This window comes from Strigops habroptila, chromosome 1 (genome assembly GCF_004027225.2).
Source record: "Strigops habroptila isolate Jane chromosome 1, bStrHab1.2.pri, whole genome shotgun sequence".
NCBI classification, from domain to species: domain Eukaryota; kingdom Metazoa; phylum Chordata; class Aves; order Psittaciformes; family Psittacidae; genus Strigops; species Strigops habroptila.
This window is the reverse complement of record NC_044277.2, coordinates 70,819,016-70,842,340: the sequence shown is the minus strand read 5'-3', so window position 1 is coordinate 70,842,340 and position 23,325 is coordinate 70,819,016. Positions and strand designations below refer to the sequence as shown.

The 23,325-nt window shown below is 39.9% G+C and overlaps 1 protein-coding gene across 3 annotated transcripts in view; it reads right to left on the bottom strand.

Moving 5' to 3' along the window:
• Window positions 1-9,322: 9,322 nt before the first annotated feature.
• Window positions 9,323-23,325, bottom strand: part of GRB10 (growth factor receptor bound protein 10) — a 145,760-nt gene continuing 131,757 nt past the window's right edge. For 2 of the 3 annotated variants that reach the window (XM_030496555.1, XM_030496544.1), the window contains 8 exons: window positions 22,741-22,851; window positions 21,531-21,629; window positions 18,837-18,914; window positions 18,056-18,172; window positions 17,095-17,161; window positions 15,991-16,078; window positions 13,294-13,387; window positions 11,923-12,500 (listed from right to left, as the gene is read on the bottom strand). In XM_030496555.1, coding sequence (XP_030352415.1) covers window positions 12,354-12,500; window positions 13,294-13,387; window positions 15,991-16,078; window positions 17,095-17,161; window positions 18,056-18,172; window positions 18,837-18,914; window positions 21,531-21,629; window positions 22,741-22,851 — 801 coding nt within the window. In that variant the 3' untranslated portion in view covers window positions 11,923-12,353. Of the gene's footprint in view, window positions 12,501-13,293; window positions 13,388-15,990; window positions 16,079-17,094; window positions 17,162-18,055; window positions 18,173-18,836; window positions 18,915-21,530; window positions 21,630-22,740; window positions 22,852-23,325 lie in introns of all 3 variants that reach the window. The other variant, XM_030496536.1, reaches the window with a different exon arrangement.

The following is a 23,325-nucleotide window of genomic DNA, read 5'->3' as shown; positions in this document are numbered from 1 at the left end:
TTGAATGAAACAGTTTATCAACAGCACAACTGAGTGCAAATGAGGGCAAAACATCGGGAAGCGTTTAACCACCCTATGTTAATGCTACTGTTGAGGAACTCTGACACTGAATTTATAGCCTTCCTAACCGATATACTCCAGTGCATTTTTCTTTTTCTAGGATCTCTTTTCCACCAACTTTCCACCAAGTCTGTTACTTTACATCCTGGCCACCAATCAGGAAGAGATTATTCTCTTCCTTTTTGTAGCATCCTTCTATGCATTTTCAGATGCTACCATATCCCTTGAAGTCCAAATTACATGACACTATTGCTAACACCAGTGCTTGGCATTACCCTAGCAATCAGACAGTAGATGGTACTTGGTATGTAAGAAAAGGAATTTTCTGAAGCATAACACATGTCACAAACCCAAGTTTGGCAAGACTGGCTTGAAACTCTGAAATGCTAATAATAACCCTCACTTAGCGTTACATGTATTCCAGCTTCTACTGGAATGCAGAGTTACTGCTACTATGGCTTCAATTGTCTCCAGCGTTAAGATCAGAAAAGTCCCATGTCCCGTCTCCTTAAGAGACACCTTAACTTTGTTCAGACTACTACAAAGCTTTCCCAAGCTCTCTGCTTCCTATCCAGTCTTGTAAAGATACTCTGTATGTAACAGACTGGGAAGTACAACCTCTACAGAGACTGTTTGATAGGCTGCACAGTACTGGAGTCACATCTTTGCTTTCAGGTCACCCCATGCTCCTGAACATCCAGACGTACAGCACAACATTTCACTCACAGAGAATCAATGGAAAAAAATACCATGTACTGCCATTAATTCTCACATCAGTTGTCATCTTAGAGACACAATCTCTCTAATTGTCTGCCTTTGAAACTTCAAAGAGTAAAATCAGGAATAAAGTAACATGCCTGACAATACAAGAATAACAACATTCAACTACATCTGACTCCCTATAAAGCACCAATTCCTCTGAAAACACACAGCCAGGAAGGGTAAAACTAAAATCTATTACACCTTCACTAAGCTCATCAAACTTTCCCTGAATTTTAAAAACAAACGTTCTTTTCAAAAGCAAGAGGGAAAAAACAGTATAGTATTATTCAGTAGGGAACTGTAAGAGCAACTTTTTAAGTCTACATGGCTCTTGCCAGCTCTCTGACAAAGAAACTAATACTAAAATCCTAATTTAGCTTTCAAGTACTAACTCTTCACCATAAGGTCTCTTCTCCTGTTTATTTATTTGTTTGCGAATAAACGGAGATACAATTTGCACAGGATCAAGAAAGAAGGTGAAAAACATACAACAAAACAGTTGTTGTATTCAAAACGTTTTCTCCAGGAAAGATATCTTTGCCAAGAAATAAAACATGAAACCAGCATGAGCACTGGTTAGATGGGAAGACACTCATTGGAGGAACACTGGAGGTCTGTGTAGGTGCAGAGGCAACGGCCTTACCTGGGCTCAATAACAGGATTGTGATTAGGATACTCTGGAAGTAAGTTGAGTTTGTTGTATAGGTCCGACTAATTTTTTTCAGTTACAAATGATGGTATTACAAAATACTGGTGGCCATATATTTTTGCTGATTATGAAATATATTATCTGTGATTGGAAAAAAAAAGTATGATTTCTGGTGCCTTGGAAGAATGATGCGATCACTTTTTGATGTTTAATGGAAGGAACAGAGAAAGAAACATATACTAAAGGGAGAACATGGGAAGGTCTGAAGCAACAAGGAAATTTCCCAGGGATGTTTATCAATTGACCATCCAAAGAAACAACTTTAAATGACCTTTAGTGATTTTCTTTCTATTACAGTGTAACAACATCTCAAAGGCCACTGCTCATCCTCTCACCTACTTGCCTTGGCTCTGCACAGTTCCCATTAGAAGTTCAACAGAAAGAGCTGACTGGCAAAGGTGGAAGGCAAAATAAATCTCAAGTTTCCATCACTTTCAGAAGACTAATGTGCCAACTTGCAGCCACCTTTGAAAGCCATCTTGTTCCACCTTCTTGCTCCCAAACATGAGGTTTCAGCAACCTCTTTGTAAACAGAGCTTTTATATTACCTTCTAAACAGATAACCAAAACAAACTTCCACCTACCTCAGTAGGAAGATAAATGGGACAGACAGGACACATGACAGTCTCTGTTTTACCAGTGAAACAACAGCTTTACCCCATTATGTATGCAGAAAGGACATAGCTGTATAACTAAAAATCCACAGTCCACCCCCTTGGTCTCAGTAACTCCCCTATTCTTGCAACAGACATTCCAGTTTCCTCACTTTGCTTTTAGTCTCCGCTACTGGTGGGGATGCACATTTCAAATGTCAGGCTTCCAGGATGCTCTTCCCTCTAGTACTGCTCTCCTGAGGAAACCTTTCAGCATGCACCATAATTATATTGCACACTCTGTTTTCACCACACTTTCATTAGGGTATCTTTTTTTTTTGTTTTGTCCTTTTATTTACCTTTGACATAAATGGTAAATTTAAGTTACTTAGACAGTAAATGGTAAAAATTGTCAGTTTGTTCCCCTTTCCAATTATATTTCTACGAACAGCAGTTCCAATTTCATCATCTTCTTGCTCTCTGAACCCCACCAATGTTTAAGTATTCCTTGCTGTTCTACATTTAGTCACGCATAAAATGGTAATGTCAATGTATGGAGATCACTCTAGTCCCTGTGCCATAAATAGGGCCTCTACAAGAGGACAAGCCCAATATGACACGTTTACAATGAAACCAAGCTCAGATAGAGAACTGATTTTTCAAGCAAATAAACTTTTTTTCTGACCAAGTCTGAAAAGGTTAATAAAATTTCCTTGTCAGCTAGGATTCAGCTCCAGGATTGCCTAGTATGCCATCGTTCAGAGGTATTGCCATCCCTCCAGACTGCTCCACTTTACCAGCAGTGCCCTCGTGTCGATTTTTAGAAGAAGCGTTAAGAAGAGATTCTCTTAAAAAGGCTGTGAATTGCAAAGTTTTGATTTTAAAATACTTCATGAACTCTTGACTATTTCAACAAAATTGGCTTAAGCACATGTCAATTAAAACAGAATTACACTTAGCATACCATGCTGCATTTCTAAATGCTCACTAGTTTTTCTAAACGCTGACTAGCTTAATACTTAACAAATTATGCAGATTTGTCAGGTCAGATTACATGGTGAAAGTACAGAGGTAACTTCATTTTCAAACATGACTGAGTTTATCCTTACCTGTTTCGAGATTTCACCCTTTTCCAGATACTTTGGAAACAGGAATTTTCTGTGTTTTCCTTATATTCTCCTGTCCTATGAGGAAGCAGTCACCAGAAGTAGCTAAGGAATTTTAATCTCAAGAAATTTCTGGGGCTTTTCCAGTAACTATCTGGTCTTCATTGCTACTGTGCTTGCCTTGCACTTTTTCATTAATTATTAACCACATGTAACACTATGTTTATTAGCTTCATCAGGTACTTTTTCTCAACGAGAGATAAAAAGGAAAGCTTGCGAATTCATCCAGCTCACAGGCATGAGGATGGGAGGGACATGGGACTTTTCACTTACGGAGCGTCAAGTAAAAATAGACTGGGTGCCAACGGGAGGTGGACTAGAAAGAGCCAACAGCCCCAGCCGATCTGAAGCCAGCGAATCACGCTGATGAAAATGCCTACACAACCGAGATGCCGAGCGGTTCGCACTAGAAAGCAAGCGGGGCAACCCAGTACCCACCAGAGCCGGTCCCACCCGGGGCAGCGCCTGCTCCCCCGGCACCCAGGGAAGGGCCTGGCCGGCGGCCCCCGGTGCTGCCGAGAGGTGGAACCCTCACGATAGCAAAAGGGAGGCACGCTCCCCTTGGCGGGGGACGGGACGGGACGGTCATCCCGCTGCCTTCGGGGTCGGCCGGGCCCGGCGCCGCTATTTGCAGCAGGTGCCCCGCAGGAGGGTGGCAAGCAGCCGGCCTTCACTGAGAGCTGTTTTATGGCTGTTTCCCAGAAGACAAGGCGCAGGGTGCAGCCCTGCTCGGCTGCCGCCATAAAACAAAGCAAACCAAACAGAGCGAGAAAACCCTCGCGTCTAACGCAGCACCGAGACCCACACCGAGCCGGCCTCCACCGTGGAACCCATCCGTGGCCGCCCTCTGCCGGGCTGGGCTGGGCTGGGCTGGCCTCGGGGGCGGTGGAGGAGGAGGGTGGAGGGAATGGGAGAGGGGACTAGGGGCCCACCGTGAATGGAGATCTGCGGCGTGCGAGCCCAGGCTTCCTTCAGCTGCGGAATGAGGCAAAGTCCAGGCTTTATTTCAACTGACCTGGACTCATGTCACAGTCATATTTATCTATTCATTATTTTTCCTTTTGGAAGACTGATACTTTTTTTGTCCTGATTCACGCCAGCATTTAAACAAGTCAGAAATGGAGACTGGGAATGAGCAAGATGGGGTTTCACCACCACAAGCTCGTGTTGGTTGGAAAGGCTCAGAGCATCTCATGGTCTCTGGACCTCGCAGGCCCTGGGTAAACTGCTCACTGTGGCAGGCTCCTGGTCCCAGCCACCCGTTGGTGTGTGCTGCAGGGGAGCAGGCTCCTCAGAGATGCCCCAGGACTGACCGGGATGAGCGCCAGCAGTTGCCCCTCCCATTCTTTAGATTTAGATTAGGTTTAGAGTTTTTAGAATTTGACTTAGATTTGACATAAGGACATTCTTTCCTGTGATGGTGGTGAGGCACTGGCACAGGGTGCCCAGAGAAGCTGTGGCTGCCCCATGCCTGGCAGTGTTCAAGGCCAGGTTGGACGGAGCTTTGAACAACGTGGTTTAGTGGAAGGTGTCCCTGCGCATGGCAGATGATTTTTAAGGCCCCTTCCAACCCAAACCATTCTATGATTCTATGATTATCTCCCTGCCTGACCAGCAGTGGATGGCTGGGGAGAGCCTCGTTGGCTGCCCTGGTCACCCTTGGGCCTGGCCTGCCTGCCCCAGCACAGCCCTCTCTCCCTCCTGCTGCACTACAGCTTCCAGTGAGGAAAAAACCACCGGGCTTCAGCAGTTGCACACCTCTTTTTGTTCCTCAGTTCTCACACAGGGGAAGGAAAAGTTGCATTTTACTTGAGAAAAGACTCCTCAACACACCTCTCTGCATCCCTGAACAGAGAAGCCTGGAGATACCCATTTACGCACAACTTGTAGGAAAGCAAACCCCAAGCAAACCCTCCTGGCGGCAGGCTTGGGCAGGGAGACATAGCTGTCACAGGCTCTGGAGGCATCACCTGGGTGGTAGAGAGCAAATTCAATGCTTACATGGCTGTTTCTCCAAAGGCAGCCTTAATTCAGTCGAAAGGAGCCTGCTTTCTCGGTTTTTGCTCAGGTGTTAGTGCTAACTTCAGTTGTTTCTGCATGGCCCACATGTGGACACAGGTACTGGACCAGATCAAAAATCTCTCTAGCTCTTGTCTAATACTTAGTAGTAGACGTGTAGGGAAAGAAGAGTACAAACATAGTCTGTCAAGTAATGATTCTTCCTGTAAAGACTTCTCCCGGCACTGGGTGACATGTGTCCTGTGGACTTTCAGAACGAAAAATGGTATTTTTGTAGTTAATGTCCATCTGCTGAGTTTTCTGTTGATGTTTAAGCCCTTTGTGAACCCATGTGAACTTTTGCAACGTGGTACATTTTGTGCTGGAGAACACTAGAGCGTACACAAGCAGTCTATGAAGAAGTATTTCTGGCTTTCCTGAACACTTGCCCCTGCAGGCTTCAGGTGATGCTCTGCAATGTTTTTATTGAAAGAGATTGTAATTCAATGTTTTGTATTCTGCTCAGCTGCCTATATTTTTCCATAGGTCTATTATACTACTCTCAGTCTGTGCTTTCTAGTTGGCTGAACTGTCATACTACCCTGTTCGCTCTTCCTTGTATCTCTTCCATTTCTACTGCATCCTAAGCCTCCCTTCCTGCTCTTGTAGGAGTTCCTGCTCCCTTATCCTTTCAAGGACATCAGTTTCTAGGGTTTTGTTTGTGAAGGTGTGCAAACAAGCAGGAGGGTGCAATGCCTTCTCAGGCACACCGCCTTCTCTGAAGCACTCTGATATCTAAAGCAGGTCAAATGCTTGTTCCAGCAATTGATTGTAAATGTTTGAGGCAAACTTTATAAGCCTTCAACGATTTTCACCCTTGTTTAGCCAGCTGTTTCTACATGCCACATAGTCTTCAGTGAAAAAAACCCAAATTAATTATTCTACCCACCAATTCTATAATTATGAATTTGTTTTATTCCATGACTAGCTGTGTGGTTGGGTATTTTTTCAAGAAGCTCTAATCCTCACAGCTTGCTTCATTTCTGCATTTGTTTTTGTCTTTGGACCTGATTCTGAGAGTACTACAGTAACCTGAAAACAAAGAGTTGGTAAGAGTCATGCAGAGCACATGAATATCCTGCAGAAATTCAGCAGCAAAGAGAAGTATTATGGAGGAAGTCAAATACTGAAAGGTATAACTGAAGTATTTGAAAATAGGATGTATGTAGCATTCTTTGTGGGGCACTGAAATGGTACATTTTCAGGACTGAGCTTAGCCATTTGCTTTAACCATTCTTACCATTGTTGGCAGAACCATACTTCTACCTTCCTTTTCTCTTGATGGCAGTTGAACAGACTGTTTTGGCAGGTTGTAGAGAACACCAATTCCATAGCTATTTCTCTGCTTGCTAACCCAAAATACCAATCCTTACACCGCTAGAAAATGTGTTTCACAAAGCAAATAAAATGGAAGGCTTTACATAGAAGTGTCTTCATAACTCTGAGGGAAGAGGAGGGGAAACTGCCTCTAGGGACTGGCGAGCAGCACTGAGGCATCACACCACTATCTTCACTGTGTCCCTAGTCACACCCACACCATCACTTGGACAATACTGCTCAAGTGTAATTCGTTTCTCTGCTCCATTTCCCTCCCAGTCTAGCTCTTCTGAGCGCTCTTAAGAGTTGCACCTCTGAGTGCAGCTGAGCTGAGCTGAGCTTCAGAGCCCATAAACCTAACCTGTACTTCTACTCAGAGCTGGCAGCTGTGTTTATAAATTCACCTTCCTGTTCCCCAGTTGTGGCATAAGAATCTTGTAACCAACAGATGGAAAATACCTGATTATAGCAAAGCATACAAACCTGGGTGACCAACAAGTGTCATAAGACCCTGTTAATCACAGCTCAGTGTCTTGTGATGAACTGATCTTTCTTGTTAAAACATCTGCTAGTATCTCTGCAAAATGATGAGCAATTACAGCAGAATGTCTTCAGGCTAAGAGTTTGCATTGTGAGTGTTACACAAACTAATTTATTTTGAAGCCTCAGATGTGACTAATCGCAATATCTAATGAAAATCATATAGCTCTTGGACATAGTTGTGGTTATATTAGGTTTTCAAATACTAATTAAATTGTGTTCCAAGTTAAGGAAGGAAGATGTAAGATTTAGGATGCAGAAGAAACCAAAATTAAGGCAATGTGGATATTTCAAAGGAAGAAATCTCTCTTCTCCATCTGCTGATATTGTTACTGAAGTTTCCAAGATGTTACACAAACAGTGCCCGAGACACAAAGCAATGTACAAGCTGGACATTAACAAACCAGATTAAAGCATCGCTAAATTAGCAGTAACATAAACCCAAAGTCATCTAAAGTTCGACTTACTTGAAGGGAAATGGCTCATCTGGTGATGTTTTCCTCATCTGGTTTTGCGGGTACAGGCTGAAGAAGCAATTTGGTGTTAAAATAAACCTAACTTTAGAGTTCTGTGTATCAGGATAGAAGTGTTGCAGTCACATGCTGTAAAACACTAGCCTAATACAAATTTACTCATAGCTTTAAATTTATTTAAGCTGTTTTGCCAGGTGAGCTTCGTGCTAGAAGGCTTCATGTGGGATCAGAAGTCTGATTATGTCTGTTGTCCTGTGACTAATGTAAAAGCAATGCAAACCTTCCATCAGGCAATTAATTCAAACCTGTACCACATACCCATTTCTGACCAGGGCCAATTTTGTACTGGTGGTGTTCTGATAGCACAGGAGGTACCTGCTGTTAATGCCTGTTAATACCAGATTTCACAGGTATCATTTTGCACTTGACACAGTTGAGGCCAGTTTGGACAAACAGGCACACAATGCTGCCCTGCCATTGCATACACTTACTGATGCATTTTGGCTGTGCTGCTCTTTTTTTCATGCCGTCTTCTTGTCTGTTCCAAACATAATATATACAATAAAGTAAGGGGGGTGGGGGGGTGGGGGGGGGAGGTTCTGGGGTTTGTTTTGTTTGTTTGTTTTGTTTTTTTACAGGTTTGTGTAGAATTACAGTCCCTGACTTTTAATGATTACAGAGAGGGCCAGTTTCAATGTTAGCACAGCTTCCTTCAGCTAAGCAAGAAATAGGCATCTTCAAACCTTTTGCAAGCAAGCAGTTCCCTTTGTTTCAAACTCAGTGAAAGAGGAAGTTGCTGTATGCAGGATAGTGAACTGTAAGTACTTTAACATGCATCTCCAGACAGAAAAAAATCTGGGAGTATCAAAACCCCAAAGAAGTGCTCTGCCTTTATGTGCTGAATTTCATACTGCTAACATGTAACCCATGCCCCAGTGTAATACAAACTTGCATGAAGACATAGCATTGCAGAAGCCAGAGTGTGACTAAGGCTTGAAGTGGAAAGCATCTGATGTCTTCTATGGCTTAGCAAGGCAGAAACGGGAAAGGATTTGGTCCAATAAAAAAGTGAAACATTTCCAGCCTTCTATTATTCTACCTGCTAGAAGAACCACCAATCTCCCCACCACCCCCCCACCCCAAATGGCTTTTGTAAGCAAAAACATATTTTGTGCAGATGTGCTTTTCCAGCCAAATGCTGATGAACCACTTGAATACAAGGGTTATGGGGGTAAATAATTGCTTTCTGAAAGTACTACTGATAAGTTTTCTGACCCAATAGCTATCAGGCCAATAAAGTACTTTATGCAGAGTGTATATTTTCAGTGAGTTTATGCCCCAAAAGATGCACATGGTGTATTTCCTCATTTGACTCTAGCAACCTTCCCAAATGAGTACTGTGAATATCATAACAGAATACCCCTAGTAATTTTCCTCAAACAAAAGGAGTGATCAAGTTCTTCTTTAAGTAAAGGACAGCCTGTCCTTATAGGAATCATAAGAGAGAACAGCCAGAATAAAGATATCTTGGGGATTCTGTTTTCCTCTTAAATCTTCTTAAAGGCTGTTTAATATAACCCACCCTGAATAACCCAGAATTAAGGCAAGAGGTACGCCATGTACAGATATAACCAAAAGACTACATTCATTCCAATATAAAATGAATAGCATTGTATTAACGTTTATTTCTAATTACAAGAAACAGAATATCAGTCCCTTATTTGTACAAAAATACCTGAAAGATTACAATTAGGTTCACAAGCCAAAAAGCTATTTACAGTATGAAGCAAAGCATATTGAATAAAGGTTTTGTCTCTTAAGTTAATACCTTTTGCATTCCCTGAAACTTTAAACTTTATTCCATTTTACAGTCACTAAATCTTGCATTGTGACAATATAATTTACGATAAGCAAGTCTTGCCACTGGAAAGGTGCATTGATTGGTCAAACTGTCAGGTATTTAGTGCAGAAAAGATAAGACAAAACATCTAAACTGAGGCACGTGTTTCTTCAAGATTAATTAACAAATAAAAAGTTTTTTGTACTTTAACACCTATCGTAACATAACTTAACTAGGAACCCCATTACCAAAATGGTTTGGCATTTTCCTTCTCAACATATTCAAGATTGCTACATGAAGTATTTATTTAGAAAATAAAATCACAGGCAAAAAGATAAAAATTCAACAGGCTCCAAAACAACCCTGAGCATCCCCTTTACATTCATGTCATTTAAATACAAAAATAAGAGTCAAATGTCCTTCAGTCCTTGGTATTCTGAGCTGGCAGCCAGCTGAATCTGTTGGAAAACTAAGGTGGCATTGACTGTTTTCCAGCAGAAAGAAGACAAAGCAGTGATCTGCTTAAGTAAGATTGTTGCCACTTTGAAGGTGGTCACTTTCTCAAAACAGCTCACTTTAGCTGGGAAAAGTACAAAATACTAAGTCAACCATCTACATACAAAAATCATGATTCATAGTCAAACTTTTATTCTCAATTTAAATAAGATGCAAGGTTTTTTTTTTTTTTTATAAATATGAAACACTGCAAATACTATCCGCCTACTGGGAAAAATGCATGGCTGTCACTAAGCTATGTAAACAGAAAAACTTAAAACTACAGCATAAATGGTCTTATTAAACTGGTAATGTAGTCAATACAAGTATCTTTTTTCTCCTAATAGGGGCCAAATAGAAGCATGCAAAGTGAAGTCAGACTTAAGTTAGCTTAATTTCAAGGTTTTAAAATACATTGTCTAGAAAGCAGGAACACTCATTTCACTATGTACAATTAAAAACAAAACAAAACAAAAAAAAAAAAAAAAAAACCAAAAAAGGTTTCTGCTAAAAACAAAATCAAGTTTCTTCATTTTTAGTATCTAGACATAAGATGGAAAAAAATACTAAATGTGTTCTGTAAACTAAAATACAGTGTTTCTATACCATTGACATAGTTATAAGCTGATATGGACGACTCAGGCAGGTTATGGTTTGTCTTAAGCTATTCTCAACACTACATGAAGACCTAAAGGTGTAGGATTGGTTTTACTTCTTTACCCTTTCAGATGGCTAGGATTTCAAACCCAGTGGCAAATATTAGTAAGGATGAACTAGCCCGCGTAAATCATTTCCCATCTCAAGAATGCTCCGTTCTGCACTGCACTCTGCAGGTTCCCAAGGTGGAGTACTTCTTGCCGTGGCTAACTGCATGAAGTACTGGGAAGTTAATTCAGTAACAGTTCCTGCACCAGCCACGTTGCTGAAAGAATGGTATTTGCAATCGGAGGATCAAGGCATCTAACTTTCATACTGATTTATCATCAGAAAGTGTTATTGTGTCAACATTAAATAACTGATTTAAACATTAACAATAAAGTAGTTCTGATGACAAACCAGCACCAGAGCAGGATACATGCTTGTCTGCCATAGGTACTGGCGTGCCTTAGTGTGTATGATACAGAGATCACCAGTTACCTCAATGGATGATACTGCCAGCAGCTAGTTTACAATCAAATGTGTTTCCATTCCCAGTATGTTCTTTCTCACCATGTAAACTTTCATGGCCCTACAGAAAGCAGAAGGGGTACAGTTCTTTTTATGCCCTATTCCCCAAGAGAGCTTTGTGTCACTGTAGCTTTACTATAATGGAAAGAGCTCTTTGAAACAGTCTGAAAATTCAAGGAGCTATAAAGCTAAAAACACTGTTTTGATTTTTTTTTGTTGCTTTTTTTTTTTCTTTTTATTTTGTCATACTAAGACTACCCGCAGAAGAATCTTCTCACAAAAAAATGGTGGTTTCAAATACAAGTGTAGTCATTCAGTCCTATTCTATTTAGTAACAGTAAGTTTCCTCAGGAAAACAGTCAAAAGGCTGTAAAAAACAAACCACCACTTCAATAATAAAAATTTGTGCATAGAATCTAATACAGTCTTTGCATGACTGGATGCCACTAATATGCCATCAACATACTACAGCCATAATGCTACAAGTCAACAGTTTTAAGAGTACGTATATGGTGGTATGTTCTTTTAGAATTGTATCCTCATTGCTTCTTCAAAGACATCTGCAGATCATCGAACCTCAGGTCTCCAGAGAAGTTTTGAGACACACACGCGCGCACACACACACACTTCTTGATTTTCTTCTAGATTCTTTTAGGCTGAAGCATTCCATACATTTTAGGGTGGAGATTAATACCCAACTCCTGCATGAATTTTAAAAGCCACATCAGCTCCTAATATAGGCTGCATACAATATCCGAAACAAAGTAGGAGTGCAAAAAAAGTGATCAATACAAAAAGTAAACACACTAGTCTTAATTGTCAAGATTATTCCAGGGCAAGAGTTCTTTCCAAGATTTCTCTTCACACTTGTTCCTGTTAAGTGGCCCAGCCAGAATAGTTTCCAGTTCTGTTTCAAATTTACTCATTGTTTTACATACCCTCCCCCCATTTTTGGGATGCTGGGACACTCAGCAGCAATCACTCTTAGGTGTTAGACAAACCAGCAATCTTGGTCTGTTGGCACCTGTCGAATCCATCCCTTTCAGAGTCCCAAGGTGCATAATATTTTTATTCATTTTACCAACTTACAAATCTGCCAATTCCCCAGTGTCAACGTTCTCTTACAATTACTCTTCTAGCAAATCCAGTCTTCAGTGAGAGTCAGATTTGAGGTCATAAGGCCACTCGAATGCAGTGGTGTTTGAGTTTGCAGGGCAAGACTCCTTTGTTTAGTTGATAGAATTCAACAAGCTGGATTAGATCGCTGAATTTGGTGTTCCCATCATCCAGGCTGAAAAATATCTGTCCATCATCTTCACACTGGGGAAACAAAACATCCTTTTCAAGTTAGACTGCACCTGCAGAGATGCAAGCATGGTAAAACATAAAGAGTACAAGCATGGGACGTAAGATAAATGATGGGCACTGCCCAACAAGCTAGCGCCCAGAGATCTTTGAGAAACCAGGTGCAGCACTAGAAAAGAACAGACGTTAACTCAACTTGAAATGTTTTGTTTATGAAAGTGAAAGCTTGTGGGCAGAGTAACTGAAAGTCATAGAGACAGCACTGTTCTTCACTACCTAAACAAAAATACTCCCAAAGTATTTGTTAGCAGTTTGTAAAACTGGCAGGCAAAGCAAGGGAAGAGGGTTTGGACCAATAAAGAGGTTACATGATCTTAAACTTCTTATGCTGCTCCTGATCAAGATAAAAATCACATAGGTTCCTGACATCTCAGTGTAATGCTATTTTAAGCTCAACGTTATTGGATAACCTCCAGAATAAAACTTTTTGAAGTTTCCCTGAGTTATTCGACGTTTGCCTAAGTGACAGGGAGACAACTGCCGCTGATGTTGCTGTCAGTCACAGAGAACGAGTTCTGTGCATTACTTCTATACCTCAGTGACTTACACTAGTTTTTCAGGCAATGTTAACGAAGAATTTTAATCAGACATTTGACAATTCTAAAGAATACATGCTAATATACTCGCTAATGGAAACATCACAGTTAATCACATCAGTAATTAATAAGAGGTCTCTTCAGATGTTGGCAAAGCTTCAAGATTTTAAATTTCTTTTTTTTGTGATCAGTATCAAAAATAATCCACTTACCGGCAAGATTTGAAAATGCTTTATTTTTTGATGATGGCACAGTGTAAGTACAAATGCCTTTGGATTGCTTTGGCTGTCCCGGAGAAGAAATAGTCTAGGAGAGAACATTTTTAAGTACATGCTGAATACCACAATCCATTTCTTCATAAATAATCAAAACTACTATGTCATTTTGTGCTATTGCCTAACTCTTCTTTGGTGATTCCATAATGGGCAATGTGCTTTCAATTTTTATACCATGGCTATGCAAACTAACAGATGAAGAAAAAAGTGAAAGATACATGACAGTAGTTCTTCCCCTTTGAATGTATGTATGAGGCTTTTTAAAAGGGTCTCTCAAACTGAGCTTTCCGTTACTGATATGTAGTCTCATGAAGTGTTTTCATTTAACTCCAAAGCAAATCTGGATTTCTGCAGAAATGGTATCTTGCAACAGTTTACCGAAATCCAGTGTTAGCAAAATTAGTTTAATGACTGCAATTGCACAGGAACAGCTCAATACTTTCTTAAAACAACTTACCAGTTAACTAGCACCCACATTATCAAGATGTGGTGTTTAGAGATTTTTCCTCTAAAACACTCACAGTATTTTTCCCTCAGCATCATTGGAAAATAATACTCTTTAGGAGTATAGCTAGCAACATCATACACTATGTAACTCACTGTTAAGTTGACCCACAAAATTGAAGTCCTAACTCAAATATATACTTGGAAGAGAAAAACCATCTAGTAAAAAAATCTTTCCTCCCCTTGCCATTTATGAACTAAGGAAGGAGAACCTTTCCATGCCAGAGGAAACAAGAATATACCTTTGGCATAAGGCTTACAGTGCTAATCACTAGTGGATTTGTGAGACTGCCAAGCACAGTACTGGGGCAGGCCTCAAGCCCTCTTAATTGCTAACCACTAAGCCAGGAACACACTCTTCCAAGGCCGAGTTGCAAGAACTGCTTGTAGTCTTATGAACCCGAAAGAACTTCCTCCAGCTCCTCAGAACTGATTGAGAAATGTCAATACCACAAAAATGCACCATCATAACCAGGGTCACTCCAATACTCAAGAGACAGGCATGTCTTGCCACCACTGGAAACCATGCATGGTATTTGAACATTCCTTTTTAATCCTAGCAAGACCAGATGTGTGGAAAAGGGACCGAAGACTTTACAAATTAGGATCCATCTCCTTGATCAACTTGAGATGGATCCTACCTGCCCTGTGGTTACAGCATTCATGCAAGTATCTCTAAATTATCTTTCATCTAGCCATTTCATAATGCATGGTATCATAAGCCGGTGGCACAAAAAAAAACTCAGCACAACTGATCCTGCAAGTGTTTACTCAACCTCTGGCAAGCAAAAGACTGTCCACATAAACAATGACTACTAAGATAGACAAATCCTCAACAACAGTTTCCAGAGACAGTCAAGTGATAGCACTATCAGCTGCCTACATACATTGCAGAACATCTTACATGAGCCATCAGAAGACTGTTAACTTTCTACCTCCTTTGTTCAAAGACACACAGAACAGGAAAACACAGGTAAGATTCTTCTGTCCTGCAAACCATGATCCTTAGATCTCAGAGCACACAGGCAGTATGGTTTTTTTCTTGCCACTGACCTCGCTACAGCCAGTAGCTGTAGCCAGAAACTAACCAGTCTTCACATTCCACAGTGAGTAAGCTGTTTTATGCCACCTCAGAGGCATTAACCTATTTATGAAAACCCCAAGAAAGACAGGCCACTAGATTCCTAAGGCAACAAGTCAAAATGAGCCCAAGATTGTAAAGATCTGCAGTGTGAGAGAGAACCAGAAACCCAGCAAGTCAGCACTGCTCCTTTGTTTTCTTAGCCTTTCTTCTCTCACCTGCTAAGCTAAAACCCAATAGCCTTAGCCCAGCAAAACCCCCAAAACAATTAAAACCCACTGCTTGATGAATATGTACATGCACTAGCAATTTGTATTTCTCTAATGTATGTCATTCTTCGCAAAGATTAGTGACGCTCCTGAATCAAAAAATGCTGAAGGGTTGAACTTAACTGTCTCCTGAGAAGCCAACATTGAAATTTCTACCTTAACCCTGACAGCAGTGAGATTAGTGAACTAAAGGCAACCATGCTCTTCCCATCCTACAAATTAAGAACTGCAGTTTAAGCAACTTCCCTTCAATAACCATAACTATGTGTAAGTAAGGGAAACATGCTCAGAAGATACTGAAATCTCAATTACAGACATTTTAGAGAGTGCTGGAACAGGTACTTTCATTTCTTTGCTCTAGAACAGAAACAAATAGTAAGAAATCATCATTAACTGCTCTGATTAATGCAAAAGAGCACAAATGGCTGATCATAAATTTGTGGGCAAATAGCTAGGTACATCTTTGCCTGAAAAATAGGTCCTCAGTGCAGATTACAGGAATGAATTACTTTCCAATTCTAACTTTCTCAAAAACTTGATTGCTTCTGTTGGAAAAAATAAAAAAGTTTAAGTGTATCCTTAATATTTTATTTTTCAAATAAAGAGTTAGAACTTACTCCTACAAACACATACTCTGACTTTTTGAAAGCCAGGCAGGTTATAATGAACCGGGTTACTCAGAAGTGTTCACAAACCTGTTAAACCCTTACAGCAGAAGCTGTGCTCTTGTGTAGAACGCCTAGCATCAGATCATAAATACTAAGCAACAGGAATACCTACCCATCTACAAGCCCTTGCTGCTTAATAATCCTGTGAGATTCTTCTCTAGAGATTCTACCGTGAAACCAGTGCTGTGTCCTATGAATAACTGGAGGTGAGAGGGAAAAGAAGGAATAACAGCATGGTTAAAAACAGCAACTTGCAACAGTTTTTTCCACACACTGATAATTTAAACATTTTAAAAGTGGGTATAGTTTTGTTACATCATATAAAATGTCTTTCATCATTCTATATAAAAAAATCAATCAGCACGAAAAAAATGCACCAGCTGTTGCATCTACTTAATGTATCAAGTAGACAGGCATTATCTCCAAGTATTTTGTGATTTGCAGATGTACGATTAGGTTAGCAAGAGAAATCTCTACAATATTATTGCCTTTTCATAGCTTCTTAAAAATGTTGGGACTAAACAATTCTTAGAATACAATGTATAAGTTAACAGGTTAAAACCAAGTTTCTTTATCTCTCAGATAATGAAAAGCACTTTAGCTTGTGCTTCCAAGGGGGGAGTTACCCCCCAATATTTTGATGGGTTTTGTTTTACTGTTTTTCAAATGGTATTTTTAAATTCTGTTCTGAATAGAAACATAGACTAGAAAGAGAGTATAACTCTGTTTCCTCTAAACTCTCCAAGATATTAATACGCGATTTCTTATTATTTTAAGAAACTTACAGTCTCTTACAAGAGATGCTCAGAAATCACAGGTGTCAGTTTTACATTACTGAGTTCTTACGGAATGAATGCTATTTTGAAGGCTCATTTTTACTCTTAAAAGATTAAAGATCACTCATTGACTTTCCTTGACTAAACCAAGGGATTGACTTCTAGATTGTTTTAAATGGAAACATTCATGGAGTCTCTATTTTTTATAAAATCTGAGTTTCAAAAGATTAACATTGAAGAAAAGCTTGAATGCACCTTCAAAGGAAAACAAGTTCCTCCTACTGTTAATGACACAGAAGCTACTGATAAACATAAACACTGTATTTGTCACTGAGGCATTAATACTATATGACTGCACCCTATGTGTCTTTATATGAAATGTAACTTTTATTTACCCACAGAAGCCTCTGATACTATGCTTACAAACCAGCAGAATTTACCTGTACTCAGTGTGGAAGGATGGAGTGGACTTTGGCTACCCAAGATGTTCATTCTTGTGCTACGTTTCTACAGAGAAAATGAATTACCGTTAAATCCACACTAAAGCCTCAACAGAAGAGAATTAGTGCACATGCAATACAGATTTAATTTACAGGAAACTGGGGGCTGGGCAAGTTTAATGCAAGGATGAAAAAAAGAAATGCAACTTTGAAGGGGGCTAATCTACAAGCAGCAGCTCATTTCAGTTGGCTTAAAACACAAGCCAGATGTTAATGATGAAAGCTCAGTATCTAAAAATACAAAAAGGAAAAAAAAAAAAAAAGAAAAAGGAGGAAAAAAAAAAGACAGAAAAAAGAAAATTCTGGTATGTTTCTGCTCAGGCAAAACACCAGGCACTCAGTAAATCAAGCAGTATTTCCCTCCCGTACATAAAGCACCAGCTAATGCTTCAGTAATGACTCCTATTCCCTAAGAGACGAGCATGTGGGAAAACTTGTACTGCAGCTGTCTGTCCACAAGACACTATAAACAAGTTACATCAGTTTTCATTGCAAGAGGTCCTGCCTCTTGTATATTCTGCAATTAAACTTACTGGGAGCAAGCCATTAGTCAGAGCCCCAGCCTCTTCCATGTGGGGAAGCATTTAATTTGACATATTCCTCCTCAGAGACTGGTTTTGCAAACTGGCAGTAAAGTTCTGGTGGGTCTGCTTTCCCCCTCAACTTTCCTCTGGACACTAGGGGGACAGAGAAGCAGTGGTAGAAGGTTGTTGTGAATGTGACAGTTTTGCTGAAGATGGATATTGACTTTCAGATCTGCATGCTTGCAGTGTGATTGCTTCAGGTCGGAGCTAAGCTATACTGTGACCAGCACTGCACTAACATCATAGCACACTCTGTGTTTTGGCTCTCAATAGACACTTACTAATTACAAAAATAGAAAAGAAGAGAAGATAGCTACCCTCCAAGCATGTCCTTCTTCCAAGGCAGCACTCTGTGCTTCAGCAGGATTTTCAATAACTCTTCCTATTTGCCCCGAAAAATCCATTGCTACTAGTGAGTTTTCAGATACACTTCTCTGAAAAGGAATTTTCACTTGTTTCAAAAAACAGGGAAAGAAAAAAACCAGCTTGAGAGTTTCATTTCAAAATGTTTTGGTTCAGAAGACTGTCCAAAGTTATCCTTCAACAGCACAGAAAATACATCTCATTTTTTTAATCCCTTCCAAAAGATTTGCAGACACAAAAATAGACAGTTTTTCTCTTTAGGCCGTAGGGGAGGGAGAGGATTCAAAGGCTGAGAATAAAATCTGTATTGCTCAAGTTGCCCACTTGCCCTGTTACCATACTCCAGTTATTTTCAGGGCCAGTTGGGATCCAAATACAGGATCTTCACTTTTAGATAGCTAACAAGTCAGCTCTTGGCCCAACATATTTTAGGAAATTTACGTGTTAGTTTTGCCAGACCTAAGCTGGCTTCTGCAGACAGCCAGATGTCTCTGTACTGTACATCTCAAAGTGCCTGACGTATCCAAGATTTTTCAATCATGTGGATCATGTAAGCCTGAGATAATGGAGAGCCAACCACATAAACTGTACTCATGCGAAACGTGAACTTTACATTGATTTGCTACACAATGCTGAATTTACATTTCTTAGCATAAAATTTTTCCACTTTTAAAATGCAAAAGCAAATGTACTTTTCCAACATCATACATTAATGAGGTAAAGGTCATTACTTACTACTGGAGTGGAAAAGTGTGGAAGCATGGCTTTTCTCTGCTGGGGAATTCTGTAATTCTGATACAGTAGCATTCCATACTGCCAACAGAAATGCAAGGACATTAGTATTCAAATATATACCCTAAGAAAAAAACTGTGGTATTTCATAACACCACTTACGCTGGAACAAGGTGCCACCAGTTTATTATTTTCATGATCATGAGCTGTCCCAAAGGAATTTGCATTGAGTACCAGTGATTGGTAGGTGGCAACAGAGCAGTAAATATGCACGAGTTTTATTTAAAAGACAGTGCTTTTACAAGCCTGAGTGAAATACACAGGTCACTTCTGCCACTCTCGGCTATCGCCATGTTTTCCTTGTAGAATACAAGCTTGCACTTGAAGTCAGAACACATATATTAACTACCCCTATTTTTACCCTCTAGTAATGTGAGCTTAAAACAATTTCTGCGCAAGATGTTCAAACTCGGTTTTCATAATGATAAAAAGTAAGAACCTTTCTAATTCACTAGCTCTGTTAATAAATTTCATCAGGAAATAACACTTGTGGTACTTTTCTCATCCTTATAAAAATAAGGTGGCTGAATTCCAGTCATGCTCCTCGTTGAACATGATAAATTTTAGCAACACTAGTAACTAGCACGGTAGGAAAACACCTACTCAGTGCCTTCCCTAGAGGCACAGTACTGAAGTATAGCAACATTACTTACTGAATGTTCTAACTGAAATGGTATAAATAATTTTGTAAACATGGTAATATATGACTATAGAAAGCTAAATCAGTAGGTATATAAAAAGGAGGGTCACAGCCACAGCCTTGTGGCACAGCCTTAATTCTCCCTGACTATACACCTTTAATCATCTTTCAGTGTTCCTTAAAAACAAACTTTTTTTTCTCCCAAATGTTAAATGCCTCAGGGTGAATGTTCTATATACAGAAATTACTGCCATACAGTACCCTGTATGAGAGAGAAGATTCTTCTGAACAGTCACAGCAAGATGCATGTCTACATATTCGATAAGAATAGTTAATGCTGTACACTGTGGAAGTTTTTCCTTGCCGTTCAGGAATATCAGTGCCCTGACCAGTGTATTCTTCAGAGGTATCTTCAATGTACAATTCACTATAATTTTCTGATACTCTGTTTGAGCACTTTCCCCACACGCAAAATTTTGTGTAAGTAGGGAAAGTAAAGGCCAGCTGAGAAGGAGCACTGGAACTGAAACTCTTACACTAATTGTTAGTGTGTATTAAACATGAGTCGAGTCAAGTAAAGTAACTGGAGAGTGGATTACGACAGCCAACAGAGATATCAGCTCCACAGAAATCAAAGATGCATCTTGTAACTGGGATTGCTTCTTGCATCCTGGCCCTTACTATGGCTAGTGCACCTGCTTTTGTAACAACTTAATTTCTGTACTGCAACACAGAATCTCTTACAATTAATAAATAAGGTAATATTTGAAGAGCATTCAAAGAGATGTGCTCTGGTTTGGAAGGTGACCACTTCATGTAGATGGAGAAGAAGCCATTGTGTTTTCATACCCACAGGTCTAGGAGTCTGATTTGCTTTCCCTATGCTCACAGGGTTTTTGCATGATGAATGAGTTTGCATGGGGAGAGGAACAGGTAATTGTAGCAACATCTGTTATGTTTTGAGGATAAACAAATGAGGTAAACTATTTTGAAAGGGACGGGAGGAATAAACACTGACCTCAGCAGCTGCAGGCAGCAGCCGTGACCTCATTTCCAAATCTGAAATTATCTGTTTGCTACCCAGAGAGCCAAAGCTGACTATTCTCCATAGGTTCTCCATCCTATTTTGGTGGACATGTATACAGCATCAGGTACCACAGTACCACCTTGTGCATGCCTCTGTTTTTTATCACATTTTGTATGATACACTTTGATGCAGAATATTAGAGAGTGGGGTAACTGTGCAGAAGAGAGGCGAGATTTTCATGGGTAACAATATCTGTACATATTTATTATATTTTTATATATTTATATGTTCCCTTTAATATGAGAGATGATGTAGTAAGGTACATAGAAGAACACAGTAGTTTTCAAGACAGCATCTTCAGGGAAAGATTTAAAATCAAACAAACCTAAAACTTCTGCACATTTCCCTATGAAGATCAGGAAGTTCCCTGCTTCAGAGAGTGCATAAGTCAACCTCCTCAGTTCCCTCCTTGGTGATTTTGTTTCAAAAAAATCTGTGAAGCCTCCTACCATATTATCAAGAAATCTCATTGTTTGCTCTCAGATATGAATAACTTTCGCCTAGAGACAGCGTTGCTTATTTTTGTTACTTTTTAAATAGAACCTTCAGAAAAATGAGAAGATTACAAAAGCTCTAGACAGCGCTCTGTTCTAGTTAAAATAACCACTTACCATCATCAAAACATTTTCTTTAGCTTCATATAAACTTGCAAATACCTTGTTAAGCTGGTTTTTTGATTCACATATCACAAATTTGGCTCCAGAACTAAAATTGTATTTGATTCATATACGTAAGGAGTTGAGCTCAGTTCTGTGCTAAGCTTCCGAGGGACAGGTCTATCTGGCATTTTGCTCACTATCATTCTGGAGGCAGATGTGTTTAAGAACATATAGATATCTTCTCATGAACAAAATAATGAATGCAACTTAACTATAGGTGTAGCTCTATTCACGTAAAAAAGATTAGGTACCTTGAGGAGTCGAAAGGCAGTCATCCAGCACGTCCTGCTTTGCTCATCTTCAGCACACAACAACCGCAGTTCCTTAGTTTCATTTCTCACTCTGTTGGGCTATAAAGCATTACAAGGAAGTCAGCTACATTGAGCAGAAAATCAACACCGCTGTCAGCTGACTGCAGAGTAAAGGCAGGTACAGTATTAGTCTAAGAACTGGCCAGAAAAATCTCACATCACCCTCAATTAAAGCTCAGGAGAGGCTGCACATGCTTTGAAAGAAATCACTTTCTCAGCTGGGTGCAGTAAGATAAACGTCTTATCTTAGTGCCTGCTTTGAAATACCCTGCAGCCTGGCAGCTTATCGGAACAAGGTTCTCATGCCATGTTACAACCAGAACCAAGGCATTTGTTGGTGGGTTTTTTATTTGTTTATTTAGAACTGTGGTAAGTTTTATGAGTCCCCATTTTGAGATGAAGAACCAAAGTTTCTGTAACTGAAAGTCTGCTTCCATCAGCTCAGAATCTGATCCACAGCCAGTCTCTACTCTCTGAGGCAAACCCATGTTGTCTAGCTCTGGAACGGCTGCTAGGAAGCAGACTATTTCACTCGCTGCTGTCAATAAAACCAGCTCCCAGCCTTATTTTCTTCTCAGAAAATTACACAGAGCTTTGAAATACTTTCCAAACCTATCCATCAGCACAACAGTTTTTAACAGTTTTTAAAATCCTCAAAGGCAACTGCTTATTCGTATTTCCATTCTCCAAGATAATCATCTTCCTTAAATAAAGGCAAACCTTTGGCCCACAAAAATGGTACAGTTACACCAGATCAGAGATTGGTCCTTTGTTGCTAAGTTTTGGTCCTTGCTGGCCAGAGAAACTTTTCTATTCAATTAGAGTACTTGGGGGAAAAAAAAAAAAGGATTTCATCTGTGGGGTGAACCAAGGCCACCTCACAGGCACACCATGCTTCAGCACTGAGCTGATCTTGCACTGAAAATTTCCCAAGCCAAAGGAGCAGCAGACAGAGTGTTAAAAGTGTCACATAAAATGATGGCAAGATTCACAGGACATGCCTGCCAAATGAAAGACGTTAAAGATCAAGTCCTCATGACAGAAATGCTTGCAGAGTTTTACATACAAATCCCATTTAGCTGGGGGTTGGGAAGACTCCAAGCTACCAACACCATCTTGAACTTTGGAAGAACTTAATGAGAAGAATTACCTTTATACAAAATCCAAACTCTGCAGGTGCATTGTACAACTTCTTGCCTGCTATCAATGAGAAGATATTGCTGTCTTCTAGGTCAGCCAGTAACTGCAAGTGTCTTGGCTCCTGGAGAAATAACGTGTTTTATCATAGGTAAGTGTAAGATTTTGGAAGATCTTGCTACTACAAGCTTTGCAGACTCTCAAGACCAAGCTCCAACAGAGGGCAGTGTATGAACACTGTGTTCCTCTCTCAGGCCGCCTGAAGTGGACATAGCACGACACTTTTTAAACATCAGCCTACTAGCAGAAGGTGCTTTATACTAGAAGCTGACAAAATACTAATTTGAACACATCATATTAAAAATGGCATAGCCTATTACAGTGCTCCAGAGAAATCTGAAAGTTAGATAATATAAAATATTGTTTAAGGTGTCATTTAAAGTAAATTCATGTGCTTGGAGAGCATGATTTCTCTTGCTAACTTTGTTAGCATGACTTCAGTAGTCACAATGATGTTGTCTGGCTAGTTTGGTTTTATTATGTAATAATGCTGTATAGCTATTTTCATGCACTGAGAGCCCAGGGCTTGATTGTCATT